At 43.1% G+C, this 21,773-nt stretch overlaps 1 protein-coding gene and 2 pseudogenes across 1 annotated transcript; 2 read left to right on the top strand and 1 right to left on the bottom strand.

The window, feature by feature from the left end:
* Positions 1–9,578: 9,578 nt before the first annotated feature.
* On the bottom strand, positions 9,579–10,509 carry OR1F1 (olfactory receptor family 1 subfamily F member 1). Its single transcript, XM_039885608.1, has one exon. The coding sequence runs from the start codon at positions 10,416–10,418 to the stop codon at positions 9,579–9,581; it is 840 nt and encodes a 279-aa protein (XP_039741542.1). The 5' UTR covers positions 10,419–10,509.
* A 2,102-nt stretch (positions 10,510–12,611) lies between these two features.
* LOC120620655 (uncharacterized) lies at positions 12,612–12,728 on the top strand (annotated as a pseudogene).
* Positions 12,729–20,580: 7,852 nt separating this feature from the next.
* Positions 20,581–21,316, top strand: LOC120620507 (14-3-3 protein theta-like; annotated as a pseudogene).
* The last annotated feature ends 457 nt before the right edge of the window (positions 21,317–21,773 follow it).

The raw sequence follows: 21,773 nt of genomic DNA, 5'->3' as shown, positions 1-21,773 counted from the left end.
ACTACATAAGAGCAGTAAAATAAAACTGTGGAGACTATGTAGCAATTTAGGAAAGCTGTATTATGAATGAAAAGTGAAAAACTGGGATGTAAATTAGTATCCATGTAAAATATCTCAGTTCATTGACATAAATGAAATAGAAATTAAAAAATGAAAAAGAAAAAAGACACAGTTGACTGATGTGGCTGGTCATTGAGATTTTGAAAGATATTTCTTTGTTGTTTAACTTACCCATATTCCTGTTGTAATGTTGTATGATACATAAAGTTCAAATACGAAGATAAAAAAATAAGTAGCTGGAATGTGTGGCAGAGTTAGGGCTTCCTGGAGCCCTAAAAGAACCCTTCACCTTCCTGCTCCAACACTAGCCTGACCCTCCAGGTGTACTCATATGTCTGTGTCTCTGTTGTTAAAGTAAAATCAGCCCTGAGATCCAGGAGGTGGCCTGGCACTCACAGCTAGTTCTTGGTGCTCTCCTGATGTACATAGAGAATTTCACAGAATATTATTATCACACAAAGACCATACTGACTGTTATGGAGCAAGACAAAATAAGACCACTCTATAATTGTCTGAATGCAAAATAATATATGTATTATTATTAAAATACTAGCTTCCATGGCCATCATTAGAGATAAGCAGTAAGTAATTGTGCCACCCATTCCCTGAGTGCCTCATTAGAGACAAGCAGTAAGTAACTGTGCCACCCATTCCCTAGTCCCTGGGGACCCAACAATGATGACAAACTATATTATCAACTCCTGGGTCAGAACGTAGAGATAAAGCAATCGGGGAGACAGGTCCCAGAAAAAATTTCTTGAGACCTCAAATTGCATCACCTTGCTGATCTGGGCTTGTGTTAAAACAGATCTGAAAATTCTGTTATTAAAATTTGTTCTTATTTTCTTAGTTCAGAAACTGAGGTTACTGTAGTATTATCTAAGTGAATTTTCTCTGTCTAGTCATTTACTGTGCAGAGTTAGTGATGCATTTGCAGGTAGGGATGCTGGGGTGGGGACATGGCATTATAGAGTTGTGCTTAATTTTTTAAAGCATTTAGTGTGAAGAATAACCTGTTTGTAATTGCAGGAAAAAATATATCAGAGCACAGCATGCCATAACTGAAAACCTCCAGGCTCCTAGAGTAGACTTCTTTTGAAATGTCTTCCTAGCTCACAATGGATCATCCTTTTCTAAGAATGGTTCCCTAATCCACAGAGTCCCAGAACTGTGGGCTCCAGCAGCCCAATTTATACTGCGTCACCTCCTGCCCAGTGAGGATTCATGATTGAAGCAGGGAACTCAAAGCAAGAGAGTCTGAGGAGCTGAGCGGATGCAGGTCATTCTCGGTATGACTTGGTCTGGACATGTAAATTCAGGACCTTGCAACTCTCTCCTGACTGTCTTATAGATGGAAAAGCAAAAGTATATAGAGAAGGGCAAAAAATGCAAACACAGAGAGAACCAGAGATGAGCTGGAGAGAGTCCTGTTGGCTACCCAGTTCAGGGTTCAAGTCCTTTTCTGATTGGCTCCATTGTGGTCTCACTCAATGTGAGTCTCACTCACTTCTTAGTTGCAACTAACAAAAACCAAGTCTTGCTGAGTTAAGCAGAAAAGAATTTCTTGAAAATGGTAATGGATACCTTTCAAAAACACTGAGCATTTAGAGTACCAGGCTCACAAGGTCATACACCAGCTATAAAGGCGCAAATCATGCTACAGAACTGATCTGATTAGTATAGTAATGGTTCCTGCTGCCTCCAAGCATTAAATGTTACAGTTCATGGCTTTGACATGGCTATCACTGGACATGGGCTGCCATAAGTAGCACTGTTGCCCTGGGAATTCATCTTGCTGCAATGACTGCCACTGCTGGAAGAAGTTCCTCCTGATCTCCCCTTCCTCATGTCAAAGGCTGAGTCAGGATATCTGATGGGTAGTCACATGCCTACATCTCTGCTTCAAGAAAGTCTGGGAGACAAGTTATTGAGGGTTTCCTATTATACAGGAAGAAGTAGTTTTTTTTCCTACCAGAATTATGAAGTAGGGGATTACCTAAGCTTTGGAAGGGGTTACAGAAGTTGGGAAGCCAAAAAAGCAAAATAAATATCTACTAGAATCCACCCCTCCAGTTGCACAACATTAACACATATGCCTCTTAGCAATTTATCCTTCGACAGAAGAGAACTTTTCTGGCCAAACATAATGCAACTAACTACCCTTCCAACAGGGAAACAATTCAAAATCCCATCAGTTTCTGTATCCAGGTCCACAACCAGGATTCCCCCTATGCCTGTTATGATCCCATCATGACAATCTATAACTTCTGAATCAAACTTGAAATAATTGCATATCCTATGTATATGTTAAATACAGGGACAAAGGGAGAGAAGAAAGCTAGCTAGTTATAATACATAATATAAACATAAGAAAGGAGGAAAATATGACCAGATGGTGTAATCTTCATTTCTACAGGTAGCCATGAATCCTTAGTTGATGATAATTTTCTTATCCACAATCTAATTCATGTTCCCTTTGTCTTTAGCCAGCATCTCAGCTGTTCACGGTTTTTAAAATCTGATATAGTAATCCAAACTTTCATGTCTGAGAGATTTGACATCTTTATGATCCTACCCATATAAGATTATCCTAGTCTTTCATTAACTGCCATTACTGGATATGGCAATTCCAGAATCCTTTTAAGGAGATTTTTCCATCCATAATCCCCTCTGCTACCATTGTGTAGCAGCAAAACTATTTTCTATTGATAGTCAAAGTCAAAACAATATTAGAATCTCCTTTTAGGTTTATCCAGTAGCATATGGAGCCCAAATTGGCCAGCAAGGAGTCTCTTCAGAGCCAAGTGTTGCTGGAATAAGAAGCAAAAATTTGCAAGCAGATCGTTTGATATTACAAAAAGAGGTGCTCACTTCTACTTCTTGTTTCCTTGCCCCATAAATTCATGGTTGGGTGAAAATTTAGCATATATTGGTAAGTAAGAAACTGGTGTGAAACTTATACTGTGTCCTGTAAAACAGCCCCCTAACCTCAACTGTTGTTAAAACTTTTTCTTTATTCCATTAGACCATTTCTTTATTCCATAGAGTCCACTGCTCCTGGTGATGGTGTACAAGTAAATACCAAAGAGTCCCATGGACCCCAGCCTTATCCCTGGTATAGTCTATTGTCAAGTAACAAATTACCTCAAAACTTAGCAACTTAAAACAGCAACATGTTATCTCACATAGTTCCTATGGGTTGGGAATCTGGTAATGGTTTAGCTGACTGGTTCTGGATCAGGGCTTTTTATGAGATAGCAGGGCATGGTCATCTGAATTCTTGACTGTGGCTGGAACATAAACTTCCAAGATGGCTCACTCACACTGCTATTTGCAGGAAGCCTCAGTTCCTCACGTGGATTTCTCCATAGAGCTAATTTGATATCTCCTTGCATCTGAGTAGCTGGTTTTCTCAGAGCAAGTGATTTAAGAGAGAAAGATGGAAGACACAATATCTTTTATGACTGAGCTCCAGAAGTCACACACTATCATTTCCACAACATGCTATTGTCTACACAGTGCTATGGACTAAATTTTTGTGTCCCCACAAAATATATATGTTGAAATTCTAAAAGTGATGGTATTAGGAGGTGGAGACCTTTGGGGGTGATTAGATCATGAGGGCAGAGCCATCATCAATGGGATTAGTACCCTTATATATTTAAAAAAAAAAAAAAAGCCTGAGAAAGCTCCCATGCCCCTTCTGCCATGTGAGGTTACACTGAAAAGACTGCCATCTATGACCCAGAAAGTGAACTCTGACCAGATACCAAATGTGCCAGCATCTTGACCTTGGACTTCCCAGACTCTAGAATTGTGAAAAATAAATTTCTGTTGTTTACAAGCTACTCAGTATTTTGTTATTGCAGCTCAAATGGATTAAGACAGCCCAAATGGACAAAGTCAGCCCAGTACAAAGTGGGAAGGGATTATACAAGACTTGGATCATTGGCAACTGGCTATCTTGGCAACTGGCTACCACATCCTTTTTATTACAAAGTGAGTTCCTTGGTTAGAAACGATGTTTGTAGGATGCCAAGTTGATGAAAAGGTCCATTCATCCCTAATACACATCCTATGTCTTTCAACCTCAGGTTGATCAAGCACTTCATTGGTATATTAATTTCCCTTTGCTGTATGTTTCTGAACATTCTCAGATATCAGTGCTCACCATAGGTTTTCTAACTATATCACCCCACATAGCTTTCATTATATCATCTTGATTAAGTGGTAAATAATGAGTGGAATGTCATAAAGATCCTTAATCTGACTCACAAAACTCAAACCTTAACATCTCACTTTACGTTTTCAGTATAGGCTACCGCATGCAGAATCAAATATCCATATCAACACTGCCTCTTAGACCAGAAATCTTGGTAAGCTTAAAGAAGCAATTCTCAAACATTAACATACAGAAATCACCCAGGGATGTTGTTAAAGTGAAAATTCTGATTCAGGAAGTCTGGGATGGAGCCTGAAATTATGCTTTTCCAACAATCGCCTGGGCAATGCGTGGTCCTCGGGTCACACTGGGAGCAAGGGTTTAGCCCTGGAATAAGAAGAGCTCTTACTCTGAGAAGGCCCGAGTCATCTACACCCCTTTATGCGCTGCTGGCTCCCCAACAGACCTCGCCTTTTGAAAAGATCCAGATTGGAAGTCAGACCTTGATCTCTGACAGCCCCAACATATGGAAGTAAGAAATGGGAATCCTGAACACCTCCCTAAACGGGAAGAGCTGACAGCTGGGGCAGAGACCTACAGGGTCGGGACCGAGTGGAGTGTGGAAGGCTCACAGGACCTGCCAGTTGCTCAGGTTCGGTGGGAACCAATCCTAGAGTGCCTCTGTATGCCATTTCACAGTAAAACAGTCAGAGCCGCTTGCTGTGGCGCAGAAGCTCCACTGCAAGATGGAGTTCCCAACCCGCAGTACTTCGGTTGATAGACGCGTACCACGCTTCCCCAAGGAGACTGCGCAGAGCTGAAGCCCCGCCCCTCCCACCTAATAGGACGGAAGCATGCAGTGGTGAGAAGCAGATCCTGGTCCGCTATTATTGGATAATTAAAGATCTGCAAGGGGCGGGACGAGGAGAGCCAGGCGAAGCAGGCTCTGATTGGTTCCGTTCTAGAGCGCATACAACGTTTCCAGGAAGAGGTACTTCAGTCTGCTTTCTCCGCGCTGCGCGGGCTTGTCGTGTATCCGCCTGAGGAGGTACACGTGCGCGCGGGAGCCTCCGCCACATATAATAAAAAGGATGTGGGGAGTAGATGGAAGTGCAAAACTTAAGGGGGCCCAAAAAGCTTAGTAATCAACATAAACAGTATTTCACTGCAGAGCTTTTTTAAAATCAAAATTAATGCAAAAAAATCTTTGAACAAAATAGCGAAAATTTAACGACAAGATCAGTAAAATGAAAGTTAATTTAATATTATTGAATATCTTTACTTGATCAAGAGAAATTGTCGAATAGGGCAGTCCTCTTAATAGAAACTGAGATAGGCAAAGCAGTAGATTTTGAAAGTGATATTGATTTAGTTTACTTCCATTAAAGCTGGTGTCAAAGATAAACACAGCCGGACATTAGTTAAAGCGGTGAACACTAATTTATATTCAGTCACTACTGACAGTAGGGGAAGGAGCTGAGCACCATTCCAATTTCTGCAGCGGTGACTCGTTGTTAAAGTGAGAATGAAATAGGGAGGAGGAATGGCAGGGGCTTGAGCAGTCAGGGAAGTGAAAAATTAACAAAAAGACGAAGGGTCGGTCTTTGTGAAACCTATCTGGATTTGCTAACTGGCCCTCATAAAAGTTGGGCTCCTATCCTCTCACAGGAACCGAGAGACAGGGGCCCTATCTTTAGGTGTTCCTGGAACAAATAGTAAACTCTTTTGGCAGCCTTGATTTTTCTAAGGCAGGCACTTTAAGAGAGGCTATGGTCATCTAGAGATGCAGCCTTGAGCTGTTAGATGCTATCTTAATGTTTGTTCAAGTCTTTTAGGCCAAAGTTGAGCCTAGTTGACAAGAGAGAGGAGCCTGACAAGTTTGGTCAAGGAGGGAATCTATGTCACTAAGAAAGTAAAATTTTTAAATATTCTGCTTTTCATGTAAATAAAATATTGGAGCTAAGATAATGTAATTCGTAATAGACCTATTTTTAATTTTTATATTTTTCAACTACTTTGTTCTGGAAAACATTTTTAAATACATTAAAACATGCATATCAGGCTTCAATATGACTTAGAAGTTCTGATATAAGGTGGTAGACAGCTGAGCCAAGCCCATCAGTTCCTTCAGGAAACTTTTTCATTTCCCTCTCCAGTGGCTTACCCATATTGATTTATACATATACTCATTTATTAAGGTAAACAATAATTGTTGAGCAACTGCTACATCCTAGATATTATTGAAAAAACTGGGTCCCTGCATATGTGAAGATACAGTCTACTTGGGGTAGGAGGGATAAGGAGAAAAACACGAAAATAATATATGTGGAATACTAACTTCGGCTATTTACTCATTATTCATGAAACATGCACTTTACATGAACGAAGCCCAGTGCCTAACACTGAGTTGTACCAATGTGAATGATGACCCATTTCTTATTTCAAGGGTCTTATATGCTCATGATGGAACACCCAAGAATTCAAACAATTGCAGTAAAAAGTTGTATATGGCATGTGGAAGGATAAGGCAAACAGTTCTGTTGTATTGGTATATGAGTTTCCTAGATTCCATAACGAAGAGCCGTAAACTAGGTGTCTTTAAAAAACAGAAGTTTATTCTCTTACAGTTCTGGAAGCTAGATGTCCAAAATCAAAGTGTTGGCAGGGTTGATTCCTTCTGCAGGCTCTGAGGGAAAATCTGACCCATGCCTCTTTTCTAGCTTCTATGGCTGCCAGCAATCCTCAGTGTTCCATCACTTAGATTGCCTAGTGCCAGCAATCCTTAGTGATCTTTGTAGATGCACCACTCCAGTTTCTGTCACTGTCTACACATGGCATTGTTCCTGTATGTCTTTTGTGTCTCTGCATCTTCGCATGGTTTTCTCGTTGTGTGTAACTATGTCTAAATTTCCCTCTTGTTAGAAGGACACCAGGCATTGGAATAGGGCCCATCCCGATCCTGTATGACCTCATCTTAACTAGATTACATATATAAAGACCCTATTTCCAAATAAGGTCATATTCAGAGGTACTGGGAATTAGGACTTGAACATATCCTTTATGGGAGTCGACAATTCTACTCACTACAGTAGAGAATATTGAGGAATGATAGGGAGATAGGATACAAAGCACTTAGTGACTTATTGGATAAGTGAGATTAGGGAGAGTGTACGGGATTACAACATAGCCATGCCATTAGTTGAGCTAGGCAATGCAGGCAGGAGAGAAGTACATGTATGTTTGTGCTAGTTAGGGTGGATCATGATGCTAATAGTAGCAGTGGGAAATGTTGGGTGTGAAGACACCCAGGGTGAGGGGTGCAAGAGCTGGATATCATGGATATACAACTCAAGGGGAGGTCTGACAAATATGGATTCAGAAGTCAATAGTACATAAGCATGGTTAAAGACACGAAAGTGGGTGTAATTGCTCAGGGAGAGAGTATAGTGAGAAGAAATCTGAGAATAAAACCCAAGAGAAAAACAAACACATATGGAATGATAAGAGAAGAGAAGGTGACGAAACAAATGGAACAAAGAGACAGTCCAGAAGCAAGCAGAAATGATGTTTAAGAAGCTAATGGAATTGTGAGTTTTAAAAAGAAACTAATGGTAAATGATGCCAAATAAACTGGGAAATCAAGCAAAATGACTGGATAGCAACCGTTGTGTTTTCAAATAAAATACTAAGTGTTGTTTTCAAGAGTAGTTAGTAATGTGGCAAATGGACTAGACCTTAATACTTAACCTTTGGTTAGGCAACATGGTGTATCTGTCCTTTTTCTTTGTTGTCATTCTGTTGTTGCTATTATTAAAATGTCTCAGGTTAGGTTCTCCAGAAGCACAGGCTTTTTGTTCTGTTATTCAGTATTAGTGGGTTGCATGTGTAATTTGTCAGGATCCTTGCTTTGTACAGGGCATCCAAGGTCAACAGTATATGCGTGTGGGTAACGAGCATCTCACATTCTGTAGAAGGCCTTGAGGAAGGGGGAAAGAAAGCAGCTATAAGCAGACACACAGTATCACATGGGCAATAACTCAGTGAGGAGCTTTTCTGTGAGAATCCAAGAGAAGGAATGAGAATCTCAGCCTAGAGGAATCAGCAAAGGCTTCATAGAGGTGACATTAACTTAGATCTTGAAGATTCAGAGGTCCTCCTCAAGAGGAAGGACCAGGCATCCTGGGTGGATGGAATAAAAAAGTCTATCTCCAAAATCAAAAGTGTACCTTATGCTGAATATCTTATGCCAAATATAAATCAATCAAATTGGATGATGACACTATTATAGACTGAATGTTTTTGATCCACACCCAAGTTTGTATGTTGGAATCCTAACCCCCAATGTGATGGTATTTGGAAGTGGAACCTTTGGGGAGGCGATTAGGTCAGGAGAGGGGGAACCTTCATGAATGGGTTTGGTGTCCTCATAAGAGCTCTCTTGCCCCTTACTCCATGTGAGGGCACAGTAATAAGATGCCATCTATGAACCAGGAAGCAGGTTCTCACCAGATACTGAATCTGCTAGCACCTTGATTTTGGACTGCCATCCTCCAGAATTGTGAGAAATAAATGTTTGTTGTTTAAGCAATCCAGTCTATTGTATTTTTGTTATAGCAGCCTGAAAGGACTAAGAAAGGCACTGAAAATTTTGAAGTGTTCTTTGGATTCTATGTGAGAGGCAGGAATGTAGATTATGGTCAAAGAACCAATCCTCTCAGCACAAGAACACTTGAGCCCACAGAGAATGTCCAGTAACTATTTTTCACCTCTATTGTTGTTACTCACATTACACCTCAGATTTCCAATCAGGGTTTCTAGAATTGCTCTTCATGATAAGCAATCATAAAGGATATTTAAAGCAGGGTGCCTATCAACTCAGAAAATTACATTAGAACATCCTGGGGAACTTAAAGGATAAAAAATATCAATGCCCAAGACCCACCCCAGAGATTCTGATTTAATTGGTCAAGGTTTGGTCCAGCATCAGTATATAGACTGTCAGAGCTCCCCAGGTGATGCTTTCATGAATCCAAGATTGAAAATTACTGATGTAGATTCTGAAAGCATTTCCAAAAAGGAAGTCAAAAATACTTGTTACATGTAACTTTTTCAAAGTGATCACTTAAAAGGGAAAACTTGAGCTTTTTACAAAGTGGTTTGAAATACAGTAATTAGAAACAAATATAATTACCTTTTTAAATGAGAAGGGCTTTACTTAAGCCCAAGTTCATCAATAAGTTTCTATTGAGAAGATTTATTTAAGTTCTTTGCAGACACTTTGACAAATAGATTGCTACATTTCAGTGAGTCGGTAAAAGTTAATATGCCTGGGAATGATATGTTCATAGTAATTTCATCAATAAGAGCATATTTTCCTGACAATCGTTTTTTGCAGGGCCCCTTTCAAGTCCCTGTTCCTCAGGCTGTAGATGAAAGGGTTCAGCATGGGAGTCACCACTGTATACATCACAGTAGCTGTGGTGTCTTTTTCAGATGAGTGCGAGGATGAAGGGTTGAAATATACAGCAATGATGGTGCCATAGAAGAGGGAAACCACAGCCAGGTGGGAGCCACAGGTGGAGAAGGCTTTCCATTTTCCTTTTGTGGATGGGACTCTCAGGACAGCACAGGTGATATGGATATATGAAGCCAGGATGCAAACGAATGGGGTCATCATGATCAGGGCACCCTCAGTCAGAATCATCATTTCATTGAGGTGTGTGTCAGAGCAGGAGAGTTTCAGGAGGGGAGTCACATCACAGAAGAAGTGGGGAATGGCATTGTCTGCACAGAATGAGAGTTGAGCCATCAGCAGGGTATGCAACAGAGCATTCAGGTTGGCAATGACCCATGACCCAACAACCAGCAGGGCACAGAACTGATTGGTCATCTTTGTTGAATAGTGTAAGGGGTGGCATACTGCAACAAAACGGTCATAGGCCATTACAGCCAGGAGGAAATTGTCCATATCAGCAAGCTCGAAGAGAAAATACATCTGTGTGAGACACCCAGAGAAGGAGATGGTCTGACTCCCGAGTATGTGGTTGGCCAGCATCTTGGGGACAGTGGTGGAGGAGAAGCAGATGTCCACAAAGGACAGGTTGCTGAGAAAGAAGTACATAGGAGTGTGCAGGCGGGAGTCCACGCTGATAGCCAGAAGGATAAGCAGGTTTCCCAGCACCGTGGCTAGGTACATGCTCAGGAAGAGGATGAAAAGGAGCTTCTGCTGCTGGGGCTGCCTGGAGAGCCCCAGGAGGACGAACTCAGAGATACTTGACTGGTTTGCCCCTCTCGTGGGACTGGGAGCCTGGACCCATGGGCAGACAAAGCAGGAAAAATTCAAAATCCTGGAAAATGATGGTTAAGATGTGGCAATTAAGAAGATTACAAGGAGAAAGGTCATGTGACATAGGTGAGGCATTAGAACTTTGCTCCTTGTATGTTTTGGCCAGTGATGGCTTTCTTTGTGCCTTCATTACTTCATTAGCAAAATAAGGGCAGTGTACTGAAGCATACACAGACACAGATTGTGACAGTGGTTTTGTCTGTAATTCCTTTGTATGTTTGAATTTTCTACCATAACCATGGATTTTTTAGAAGTGTCACAAAACACTACAGATAGAAGAATAGTAGACTTTAATATTTATATTAATATTATAAATATTTAGTATTTGTAATGAGTACCATAAACACGATACAGTCTACTATAGAGACTGACATGTGTAGTAAGCATATACCCTAATATAGGGTACTAATGTCATCAATATCATTAGTGATGTTGCCTTAAAGAACATTTTTCAATTCCATCATCTCTAATCTGAACCTGTTATACATTCCTAACATGTTTGTCCTGAGGAAGATATCAATGAGTAATCAATAACTGCTCCCAGGGTAGTAATAATCACATCGCTGCTGCTGCTGCTTCCCGGGCTCACATTTTTGGAGCACTTTATAGAGCTCTGAGCCAGTCTTTCTTGGCTGTGTCCACTGAGCTCCCTAAGTCTAACCTGTAAAACTAAAATGGAAATAATCCAGAGGTTTGAATAGAAAGTTGGCCAATTTGTGTTTGCCATAGTTCAGGGTCTCATAAACAGACAAGACATACACACTGGTCATGACTGGGCAATCATGAGAAACTGCTGATGAGCTTAGGACTGCTTCTATGGCTCCACTTAAAAGAAAGAGATGGTGAGGAGTCCCCCATAAGGCTTTACACTTTAACAAGTAGTTATTGATGAAGTCTCACTGATCTGATCCTTACCCAAGAAGAATGGCAGTCTTCATGGTCACAAGAAGACCCAAGCTTGCTTTACTTTTCCAGACCTGGCCAGCAATTATTGGTCTGAGGGAAGGAGACTCTCATTGAGGTTTTTAGGCTAAGTCTGCATGAAGAAGGAGCTGGAGGGCATGTACTCAGCCTTCAGTGCAGGAAGGGAAATCACAGGGCCAACTCTTTACAGGAACCTCTATGGCCACTAGGGCCATATTCCCTGAGAGCCTCATTAGAAACAAGCAGAGAGTAATTGTCTTTTCTCTTCCTTGGGCTTACTTGGATCCAACATTGATAATAAATATCTGTCATCAGAGTTACATAATTGCTTTTTCAGGACTTGGAAACGTTGGAAATGATGCAATCTTGGGGGCAATCATTAGGAACAATCCTTCTGCTAGAGAAAACTCACATGGGCAATAACTCAATGAGGAGTTTTCTGTGGGAACCCAGGAGAAGGAATGAGAGTCTTAGCCTAGAGGGATTAGCAAAGGTTTCATAGGCTTCATATTTTATCCCCCACCTGAGCTTCGATAGTGTCCTCGTTGGAAAATATACATGATGCCGTATAGGGGTTAAGAGAATACCTTTGGGTTCCCACGAATCTGTATTCAACTCCCAGATCCACCGTGAACAGTAGTTTGACCTTGAGAAGCTGCCAACCTTTACAGAATCACAAAAGCCCACCATCTGTATAATATTCACCTTGCAGAGTTGTGCAGATTAAATGAGGCAATTCATGTTAAACACCTCATGAACCTCAATCTCCTCAATGCACTGGACTAGGACCACGTCGACTAGGTGGAAACTAAAAGTAGTAAGTGATATTTACATCCTTCACTCTCTGCTCAATTATCTGTGTTCTGAATAAATGCCATTTGGAAATACTATCACATGTTTATCTTCATATGTCAATAGTCATTTTTGTAAGAAGCCAGTTAACAAGTCTTTTATTCTATATTTTAATTTGGAGGTAAATTAGTTAAAAATAGGAACCATTGCTGAGTCCATGTATAAACTGGCAGGACATTGATGCCAATGAGGAACAGAATTTTTGAGTCTAATATGTATCACCCTATTAGACTGAAAGAAAGATCTGGCTGTAAGTTTGCCCATGAAGTCTATGGCCATGCCACTCTGAACGTGCCTGATCTCGTCTGATCTTCAAGCTAAGCAGGGTCGGGCCTGGTTAGTACTTGGATGGGAGACCACCTAGGAATACAGGTGCTGTAGGTGTAAAAAAATATATATAATAAAATAAAATAAAAATATAAATTGCCCATAAATCCTTTGATCTTATGCATTATAAAGTTTAGTTTCCTGAGTTGATAATATTTAAGAGTTACTAATAAAAACCATGCACCTGGGTCAAAAGTGGCAATTGAATCATACGCACACACACACACACACTCTCTCTCTCTCTCTCTCTCTCTCTCTTTCCCTCTCTCTCTGAAAACCAAAGTGTTCCTCTAATCTTTGACTTTGAGTTAATTTATAAACAATGTATTCCTTGCTTGACTATGGCATCTTAACCACCTACTCCCAATAATTCAGTATAGGAACCTCAGGGCTATAATGAGCCTTCATGTTTTCATTAGACACATATTTATTCAGACATCAAGTTCTGTCCACTCTATCTCCAAAAATAGGCAAAAAAATAAAAATAAAAAATTTAAAAAATAACAAACCCACAGTTAGGTATCAAAGATCTGGGGAGGAGGGGGGAAATAGTCATAGGATTAGTAAAGACATTTTTGCACATGATAGAAAACCAGCTTGAAATCAGCTTAAGGAGAAATGGAATCTATTGGTCGATATAATTGCAAAATCCAAAGTTCTTGCAAAACTTGTGTGTTTCAGGCAGGGCTAGATTTAAGGACCCAACTAATTGACATTAGGACCTATATTTCTCTATCTCTCTACTGTTTGCTTCTGTTCAACTTCATTTTGCAAAATGTCTCCACGTGGCAGGCAAGATGGCTACCAGCAGCTCCAAACTTGCATCCTCCCAGACTAGCAATCACAGGGCACATAGACCTTCTCTTTACCAGTGTTTATTTATTAACTCCAGGCAAAGCTGTGATCATCCCTTCTTGGATCATCTGGACCAATTATTCTGGATGGAAGAGTGGGGTATTCTCATCATCCTGGGTCATAAACTCAATCCATTTGGAAACCTAGTGATGAACATTATCACCAGGACTAAATGGAGAAGGGGAGGAGTTCCTAAAAAGATCAAAGAAATGGGAAGGAATGCCCTGAATAAAAAAAAAAAAATCTAGTTACCATGATCCACCAGAATTACTCCACCTGAGGCAGAATAGTTAGCCTACGGAAGTTCGCCCTCCCCTCCAGGATGCGTCTCTGAAAGTTTTCCTTAGTCTTTTACTCAGCCTTCTCCCTGTGGCTCCAGAATTTCTCCCTTATCCCTTATTTAGCCCTCTCCCTGTTTTTGATTCTGAGAGCATGAGACTTCAGTGTAAGAAATAAGCCAAGGCAGAAGACAGGATAGATGGTCTTGGGCCATCCCCTCCCCTCCAGGTGGCAGGAGAATCAAGCCAAGACTGGGAGGCAGGATGGATAGACTTTGGACACACCACCCCCAAGAAAACAAAAGCCCATAATTCAGATAGCTTGGAGAAAACTCTCTGAGTTTTCTTGTACTTTTCTCTTAAGTGTGTACTTTCGCTTTAATAAAATTTGTGCTCTCCTGCTTGCTGTTTGTCATGTCCTTGAATTCTTTCTCCAGGCATAAGACAAGAAACTGGTCACCAGAGCTCCAGGTCAGGGTCCCTCTTTGGACTCTCGCCCCATTGAGCTCTGGCATCACACTGGCTGAACTGAGCAAAAGATTGAGAACGAACACTTAAGACACAAGGATAAATGAGTAAGCTGTTTTAAAAGTTAAGCTGAACTAAAAAAAGAAAAAGCTGTAATCAATGACCACCTAGAACCAATTAGCATCTGTATCTTGGTTTCTAAATACCATTCCCTACTAAAAGGAAATAAGTTTCCTTAGAGAAAGTGCTCGTTCCAGGTCTGGGCGGGGAAAAGACAAGGTGCGTCCAGGACATTATGTGCCAAAAAATGAATTTTGCTTAAAAAACTTAGACTACTAGAAAATTTTAATTACAGATGTGATGTTCACTGCTTCTAGCATCCCCTCAGGAGGCATATTATATCTGGTTGTCCCTCTTTTTTAAATGACATAATACTATGGATATTATCTTTCTAAGTCTTGCTAAACTTGCAAAACTTTCAAAGACATCTGGGTATGTATTTAAGGAGAGCCTAGCTTTCACACTTGTCTCTGTAGTCTAGAGCATAAAAGAAAAGGAAGCACACACTCGATGTGGCGCTCAAATAATGATCCTAGATTAAGAGTCTCATCTCTACCAATTTAGCTAGCTGGGCACATGGTATCAGAATCTACTATGCTCAGAGAAGAGTGTGTACACACCAGTTTGTATGACACTGAGGATGACGTGGGAGTGCTATGGACTATAGACGGGAGAAATGCACAACAGTCAAGCAGGATTTGACCCTTTTAAACAGGATAGGATCTCGAGGTCTGGCTGGTTCTTACTAAATACTATCCTTGGTAAATGTTAAAATGGAGCACAGTATTTTGCAGATGCAGCTTTAAACGGATTGAACTTGACAGGGACCGTACCTGGTAAGGATAAGTGCAGCCAACTGCAAAGAAGAAATCAACATGTAATTAACCAAATAGTGCATATAAGCAACAGCTAAGCCTCCCTTTTGGGAGACAGAGGTTTGGATTTGAATCTCTTATCTCTTTTACTTGCTGTAAATAAAACTACCTAACCGCAGCTACCTGTTTTTCTTGAGTAGAACGCCCCTAGTGGTGAGTTTGTTAGCAAATCTGGCGACTCAAGAGACTCTCCTAAAGGGACTCCTTCTGGGCCTGGTATGGATGCTTAGCAAAGCAGTTGGCAGTGGTATCTTCTCCAGGACTTACTAGCCTGTCTCTCCAACTGGACGGAGGATCTGTCATTGGAGACTTCCGCTTGGTGTTGACCCCCTGAATGGCTGCCTGGCCCACCTTGACAACAAAGCAGAGTGGCCACTTGAACCTGTTTCATTCAGCGCTTCTGAAGGGAGGTGGATAGGTCAGCCCCTGTAGTCACTTTAGTGTTTCTGCTCCCATTTTGGGTATAAGTTTGTCTGAAGGATAACTTCATTTCTGGCACGTGCTTGGTTTCAGGTTGGTTGAGCAAGAACTGTCTCCTGGTAGCTGGATTTAGGGCCCCACTTAGGTCTAACTTTGGAAGGTTGAGGAATGCCTGCAGGGAAATCCAAGACATCCTCAGGTGATGACCTACGGTCTGGTTGTCTGGTTGTCAGGGAACCCTGGGTCACTGACAGTTTTCAGTAGGCTAGAGGTTATGGGATCATAGTGTCCACTACCTTTTAGTTTGTGTCCTTCAAGAGTTGGATTTTGTTCTTTGTGTGTATGTTTGCATTTGTAGTGCTCAAATGCAGCCCCTTAGGGTGCATTCTCCAGAACTGGATCTGTTTATCTTAAAGAAATTAAGTACTTATATGAAGAAATACAACAAGTGGGTCAGTGGGAGGAAACTGTCCTGTCCATGGCAGCCTTGCTCAACGCTGGGAGTCTATCATAGATTTGGGAGGCATTATTTTCCAAGTGCAGCTTCTTTGCTCCCTCAGGTTTCAGCATTTCATCACAATTGTTACTAATCACGCAAAGCTTCTCCCCCACAACCCCCACCCTGCTTCCATCCAAGGAGCGCACTTTCCGGAGCACCTGCAGCCAGGTGGAAACTCATGATGGGAAATGGGAAAGGCACCTCAGCAGTTTCCTGAACACCAGTGAGGTTCCCATCAGACAGGCCTCACCACCTTCACTGAGGAGGCTCATGGTTTCCAGCGGAGGTGATCTGAGACAAGCAAGACTGAGAGGCAAAGGTTTGGCTATGGGACTCAGGGCCAGTCTATGGCTAATAGTGTAAAGATATATGCTTGGGTTATATAGGAACAATTATCTGTTTTATCTATAAGCCAAAATTCAAGCATGTTTTATAGGCTGTTTGACACTCCCCAAATCTATTCATATAGAAGACTCTCACTGCTTCCCTTCCTCTGAAGGATGGGAGAGGAGGGATTGTCAATTTCTAGCAGGTATGATTACGGAAATTTTACCAAAGTTTTAGCAGAGGACACAGAAAGCAAAGAATCCATGGTATTTGGGTAGGAGGTGATACACTCCTTCCAAGATAAGTTTTTGCTACCCTGAACGTGCCCGAGCTCATCTGATCTCAGAAGCAAAGCAGGGTTGGGCCTGGTTAGTACTTGGTTGGGAGACCACATAGAAAGAACAGGTGCTGTAGGTGTGAAAAGATAAGTTTTACCTTAAACTCGAGGCAACGAATACTCTCATTAGAGAAGTACGGGTCAGGTTGAAAGCAGTGGTTTCTACTCTTGGTTATACATCAGAAAAAACATGAGAATTTTTTTAGCGATGTTCTCCAGAAAATTCTGATGGGCAAAACCCAGGCGATCAAGGGTGTATTAGACCCTGAGGACCCAGGGAGTGAAACTATCCTGAATACCTGCTTCATATCCCAGAATGCTCCAGATATCCACAGGAAGTCACAAAAGATAGCAGTGGAGCCTTACCACCCCACCTCCCAATTGGTAGAGGTGTCCTTTAGGGTTTTTAAAAACAGGGATGTGGCAAAAGAAGAGAAGAAGGTAGAATGACCTTAAAAATGAGCTGTTAGCCAACTCAGAAGAAATATGGTTCATCAATGGGAGTAGCTTTATAATCAGTGGAGTTAGCAAGGCAGGGTATGCAATGATATCCTTGTTAACACAATTGAAGCAGGAGAGCTTCTCCCTGCAACTTCTCAAAAAACCCTCCCCTCGGGGCTGCCCAAGCCCAAGTATGTAGACAAAACCTCTGCAGTTTTCCTGCAACCCACCCTTCTTTATTTACTGAAGCTCAAGATTCTCTCCCCATCCCCACAAGAGAGCTCCCAGGGCCTCAAAGACCACCCCCGCCACACCCCTAAGTTTATCCTTTATCATTTGTTTAACAAGAGTATCAGATTTTCTCCAATTGAGAGAGGAGAGGAAGCATCTGGAAAATTGCTAAGGAAAGGGCTCACAGAAATGACTGACTCAGTCCATTCCTGACTGCCCTCTCCTGCTTTCCAGGATTCTCCAGCTAACGTGTTTTCCCACAGCTACCTCCCCCACCTCAAAGACCCTCCAGCTCACACCTGTTGATTCATAGCTTGCTATCCAACTAGCTGTGTAGGAATACCAAGACTGTGTAAAACTGCTTGTTATGTTACAGTCAGGGCTCAGCCTTTGGATAAGAATCCATTGAGAAGGTGCCAGCATCAATAAAAGCTATTTTCTGCTTATAGCTTCAATGTCCCATCTCTCCAAGAATCCTATAACAGCGTTGATAATGCCAAGGTCGCGGGTTCTGCAAGGCAAAATGACCTGTAAATAGATAAGACCAGTGGTCTAGAAATTCCTCCACCCTTGCAGACCCCTACCAGAAGCTCTCCTTCCCATCCTGAGTCATGAGGAACCCGTGAAACCTCAGACAAAGGAATCACACACCCCTTGCATGGACACCGCAGAGGTATATATACTGAAATAAATCTAACCAAAGTGAGCTCCTGCATGGAGGTGTTAACCCCATGTGCTCCGCCGGCTAATAAATTCTCCTTCCTCTAACAAAGTTGTCTGAGCATGCAATTTCCTTCGTTGAGTGTCGCTTCCTGCAACACAATAACATCCTTTATGCCTTAAAAAAATATCCAGAACAGAGAAAGACAGAACACTTTGCATTTAGTTGTCTTGTCTTCTAATCTTCTTCACCTTGTAGAGGAACCAGCCTGGGAGAAAGAGAGCTGTCGCTGAGAAAAACTGGGACTCTGTAGTCATGGACTCCTGGTTCCTGGTGTGTGCCACATATTTCGGGGTTGTTATTCTGTTGATAGGTCTACAGGGCCCGTCTGAAGGTCTTAAAAGGCCTGGCGGCATCTCCTTCCAGCTCTAACTCTATCTCTGCAAACAGGGAGTTCCCCCTCCCCCACCCCCGACCCCAGCAGTTAAGAACTTGTCAAGACTAGCTGAAACCAGTGGAAACCAAGTTGACTATCTAAATCATCTCCAAAAGATTTTAAAGCTCATTATAATCTCCATGCTAAATAACACACCTACCAACGCCAAGACAGTTGACAATCGTCATGACAACCGTGGGAAGAGACCATAAACAGCGAGGGTGGAACCTGATTGGGGAGGATGAGAGACAAAAAAAGAGAGATGCCTCCCCTTTTCTCTGAAAAACCATAAATATTCTTCCTACCTATTTACCTAAACCTCCCCTTCATTTCTACTATCTTGAGACCAAAAGTTGATCTAAGAACTGCGTTTCCGCTTCTCCATTCTCTGGCCATAGAGTGAAAGCTCTCACTTTCCACTAGAAGTTGACTTCGCTACACCTAACGGGAAAAGAGCCCCTCTTGAGTTCCTCAAAAAGGAGAGTTTCGCCCCTTGGTAACAGGGTCACAGATCCAGGGGGGAACCCAGGATCCCTGCCTTCGTCTCCCAGAGCCTGAGGCAGTCACGTCCGCAGGAACTGGCAAGTGCCCACAGACCCCTCCAGTTTTCCACATTCGTTTAAATTTGGCCTAGGATTTTTTAACTCTCCCGAAAGCTCTTCACGGATTTTAAGTTTGTTTGTTTTTAATATCTATCATTTTTTATTGTTGTTTTTAGCGAGAGCGTTGGTTTCCAAAACCCCGCCTATTCGCATCACCGGAAACCACGAGTCTCTCCAGAAGTGTTTTTCTTTATAATTTCCCTAAAGCTGTTAACACTTTTTTAAACCAGTAAATAAAAGTTTAACAAAGTGACTTTAGGACAGGAATGGTTCCCGCGCCCCGCCCCCGAGATCTAACTCGATGTCAGCCTTGGGACCTGCGGTGGCCTCTGGAAGACAGGAGATTCTGCTGTAGCTGTGACCTCCGCCGACCGTTGCCCGGAAAGCGGGGAACCTTCGCCCTGTATGGTAAGCAGCTATTCGGGATTGAGACTCCTTTAAGGTTCAAAAATTAACACCCACCTGGTCCCCTAGCCGCCGATAAAAGGGCCTTTCACAGTCTGGCGTCCAGAGCAAGCACAGGACCCCTTTCCGACGCCGTGGACCCCAGGCCTAAAACCCAGGCCTGTACTCCGGAAACCCTTTCCCGATCTGGGGCAGCGGGACCAGGGTAGACCTGGGAGAGCCTAGATAGAGATTACAAAGAAATGGAAGGAGGAGGAGAAAGAAAAGGTAGACAGGAAGGCGGGGGAAGGCCTCGGACACCCCCCTCCTAAGTTCTGTCACCCCATCCTCCCGGCTTGGTAGTCATGGTGTATAAAGTACTGGATGTTAGCGGTGGCAGCGGGAGTGAGTCTCACCGGAGTAATTGCACGCCCCCCCGCTCCCCCCCGCCCAAAAAAATCTGGTGGCTCCAGTGTTGAGAACAACGAGCCTCCGGTCAGGAAGGGAGGGTGGCCCGGCGATCGGTGCGTTCCCACGTCGTCCTTGGGTCACTTTTCGGACACTCCTCGAAGCTGTCTTTTGAGCCTCGGTCACTGGGAAGCCTTGGAAACGCAGTATCCTTATGGATGCTCTCTAAACGCCGTCTGCGAAGTTTCTCAGGACTCCGAGGTCCAAACCAAGAAAATGAACCGTCCAGCGTAGGGCTCGAAGCCATGACCCTGAGGTTTAGAGTCTCACGCTCGCGTTTTCATCTTGGCCTGGGCCTAGCGGACGCGGGTGGGGCCCTTCCTCATCCTCCTCGGTTCCCTGTCCTTAGCCGTCCCCGGCGCCCCGCGGGGAACGTAGGCCAGCATGGGAAATTCACCTGGGCAGCGCTTGAGGGGACCTACAAAAGGGGCCGTGGCGGGCGCATTGTCTGAACAACGCCACCCGTGCCTTTCCGTCTGTGCCCCCACCCGCCGCCCTCGCGCCAGCCTTGTGCGCGCCTCCGCCAGATACTGGTCGTTGGTCGTCCTTGCTCTTCTCCCCGTCCCCATGGAGAAGATGGAGCTGATCTAGAAGGCTAAGCTGGCGGAGTAGGCCGAGCTCTACGACAACGGGCCACCTGCGTGAAGAAGGCTTTGACACGGCAGGGCGCCGAGCTATCCAAGGAGGAGCGCAACCTGCTCTCGGTGGCCTATAAGAAAGTGGTTGGGGGCCACAGGTCCGCCCAGAGGGTCAACAAGCATCCAGCAGAAAACCGATCCCTCAAACAAAAAGTTGCAGCTGATTAAGGACTATCAGGAAGAAAGTGGAGTCTGAACCGAGGTCCACCTGCACCACCGTCCTGTCGCTGTAGGATAAGTATTTAATAGCCAACGCAACTAATCCAGAGAGAAAGGATTTCTATCTAAAAATGAAGGGAGATTACTTCCGGTACCTTGCTGAAGTTGCATGTGGCGATGATCTAAGACAAACTATATAGATAATTCCCAAAGAGCTTACCAAGAGGCTTTTGATGCAAGCCAAGAAAAGGGTGAAACCACACCTAATTCGTCTGAGGCTGGCTCTTCACATTTCTGTATTTTACTATGAGATCTTTAATAACCCAGAGCTTGCCTTCACACTGGCTAAAAGGGCTCTTGATGAGGCTATTGTAGAACCTGATATGCTGAGTGAAGACTCTTACAGAGACAGCACCCTCATTATGCAGTTGCTTAGAGACAACCTCACGTGGACATCAGACAGCACAGGAGAACAATGTTATGTGGCAGAAGGAGAAGAAAAATAACAGCATACAGGGTGTCATCCTTCCTCTCAAGAAATCTTTTACACATCTGCCCAGAATTGAGTTATTCATGATTCTTAATCATGGCACACTCTCAACCTCACTATCTCAAATAAAAAGGAAAACCCTGCCAACAATGTTTGTCTACTCACACGGTCCTCTCCACCACCTCGTTCCTACGCTTCCTCCTCTCCAGTGTAACCATCCCCCACATCCCGTCGGAGGCGGATGCTCTTGGCACAGCACCTCATTGGCACTCTTCTTTCCAGCACAAGCTGAAGGCCCAGGCAGGCAAACACTTGTGACTCCAGAGAGGACTTTCCCTGGGCCCATGTTCTGGACAAGCGGGAAAGGCTGGAGGAGTTAATCCCCCTCCTCCGAGTCTTGCTTTCCTCTTCACTCCCAGGTACTGGAAAGTACCTTCCTACTGAGGGAATGCTTTGTAAGAATTTGGTGCCCG

Source organism: Pteropus medius, unplaced genomic scaffold (assembly GCF_902729225.1).
Source record: "Pteropus medius unplaced genomic scaffold, Ma_sr-lr_union100, whole genome shotgun sequence".
NCBI classification, from domain to species: domain Eukaryota; kingdom Metazoa; phylum Chordata; class Mammalia; order Chiroptera; family Pteropodidae; genus Pteropus; species Pteropus medius.
This window is presented reverse-complemented; position numbering and strand designations above follow the sequence as displayed.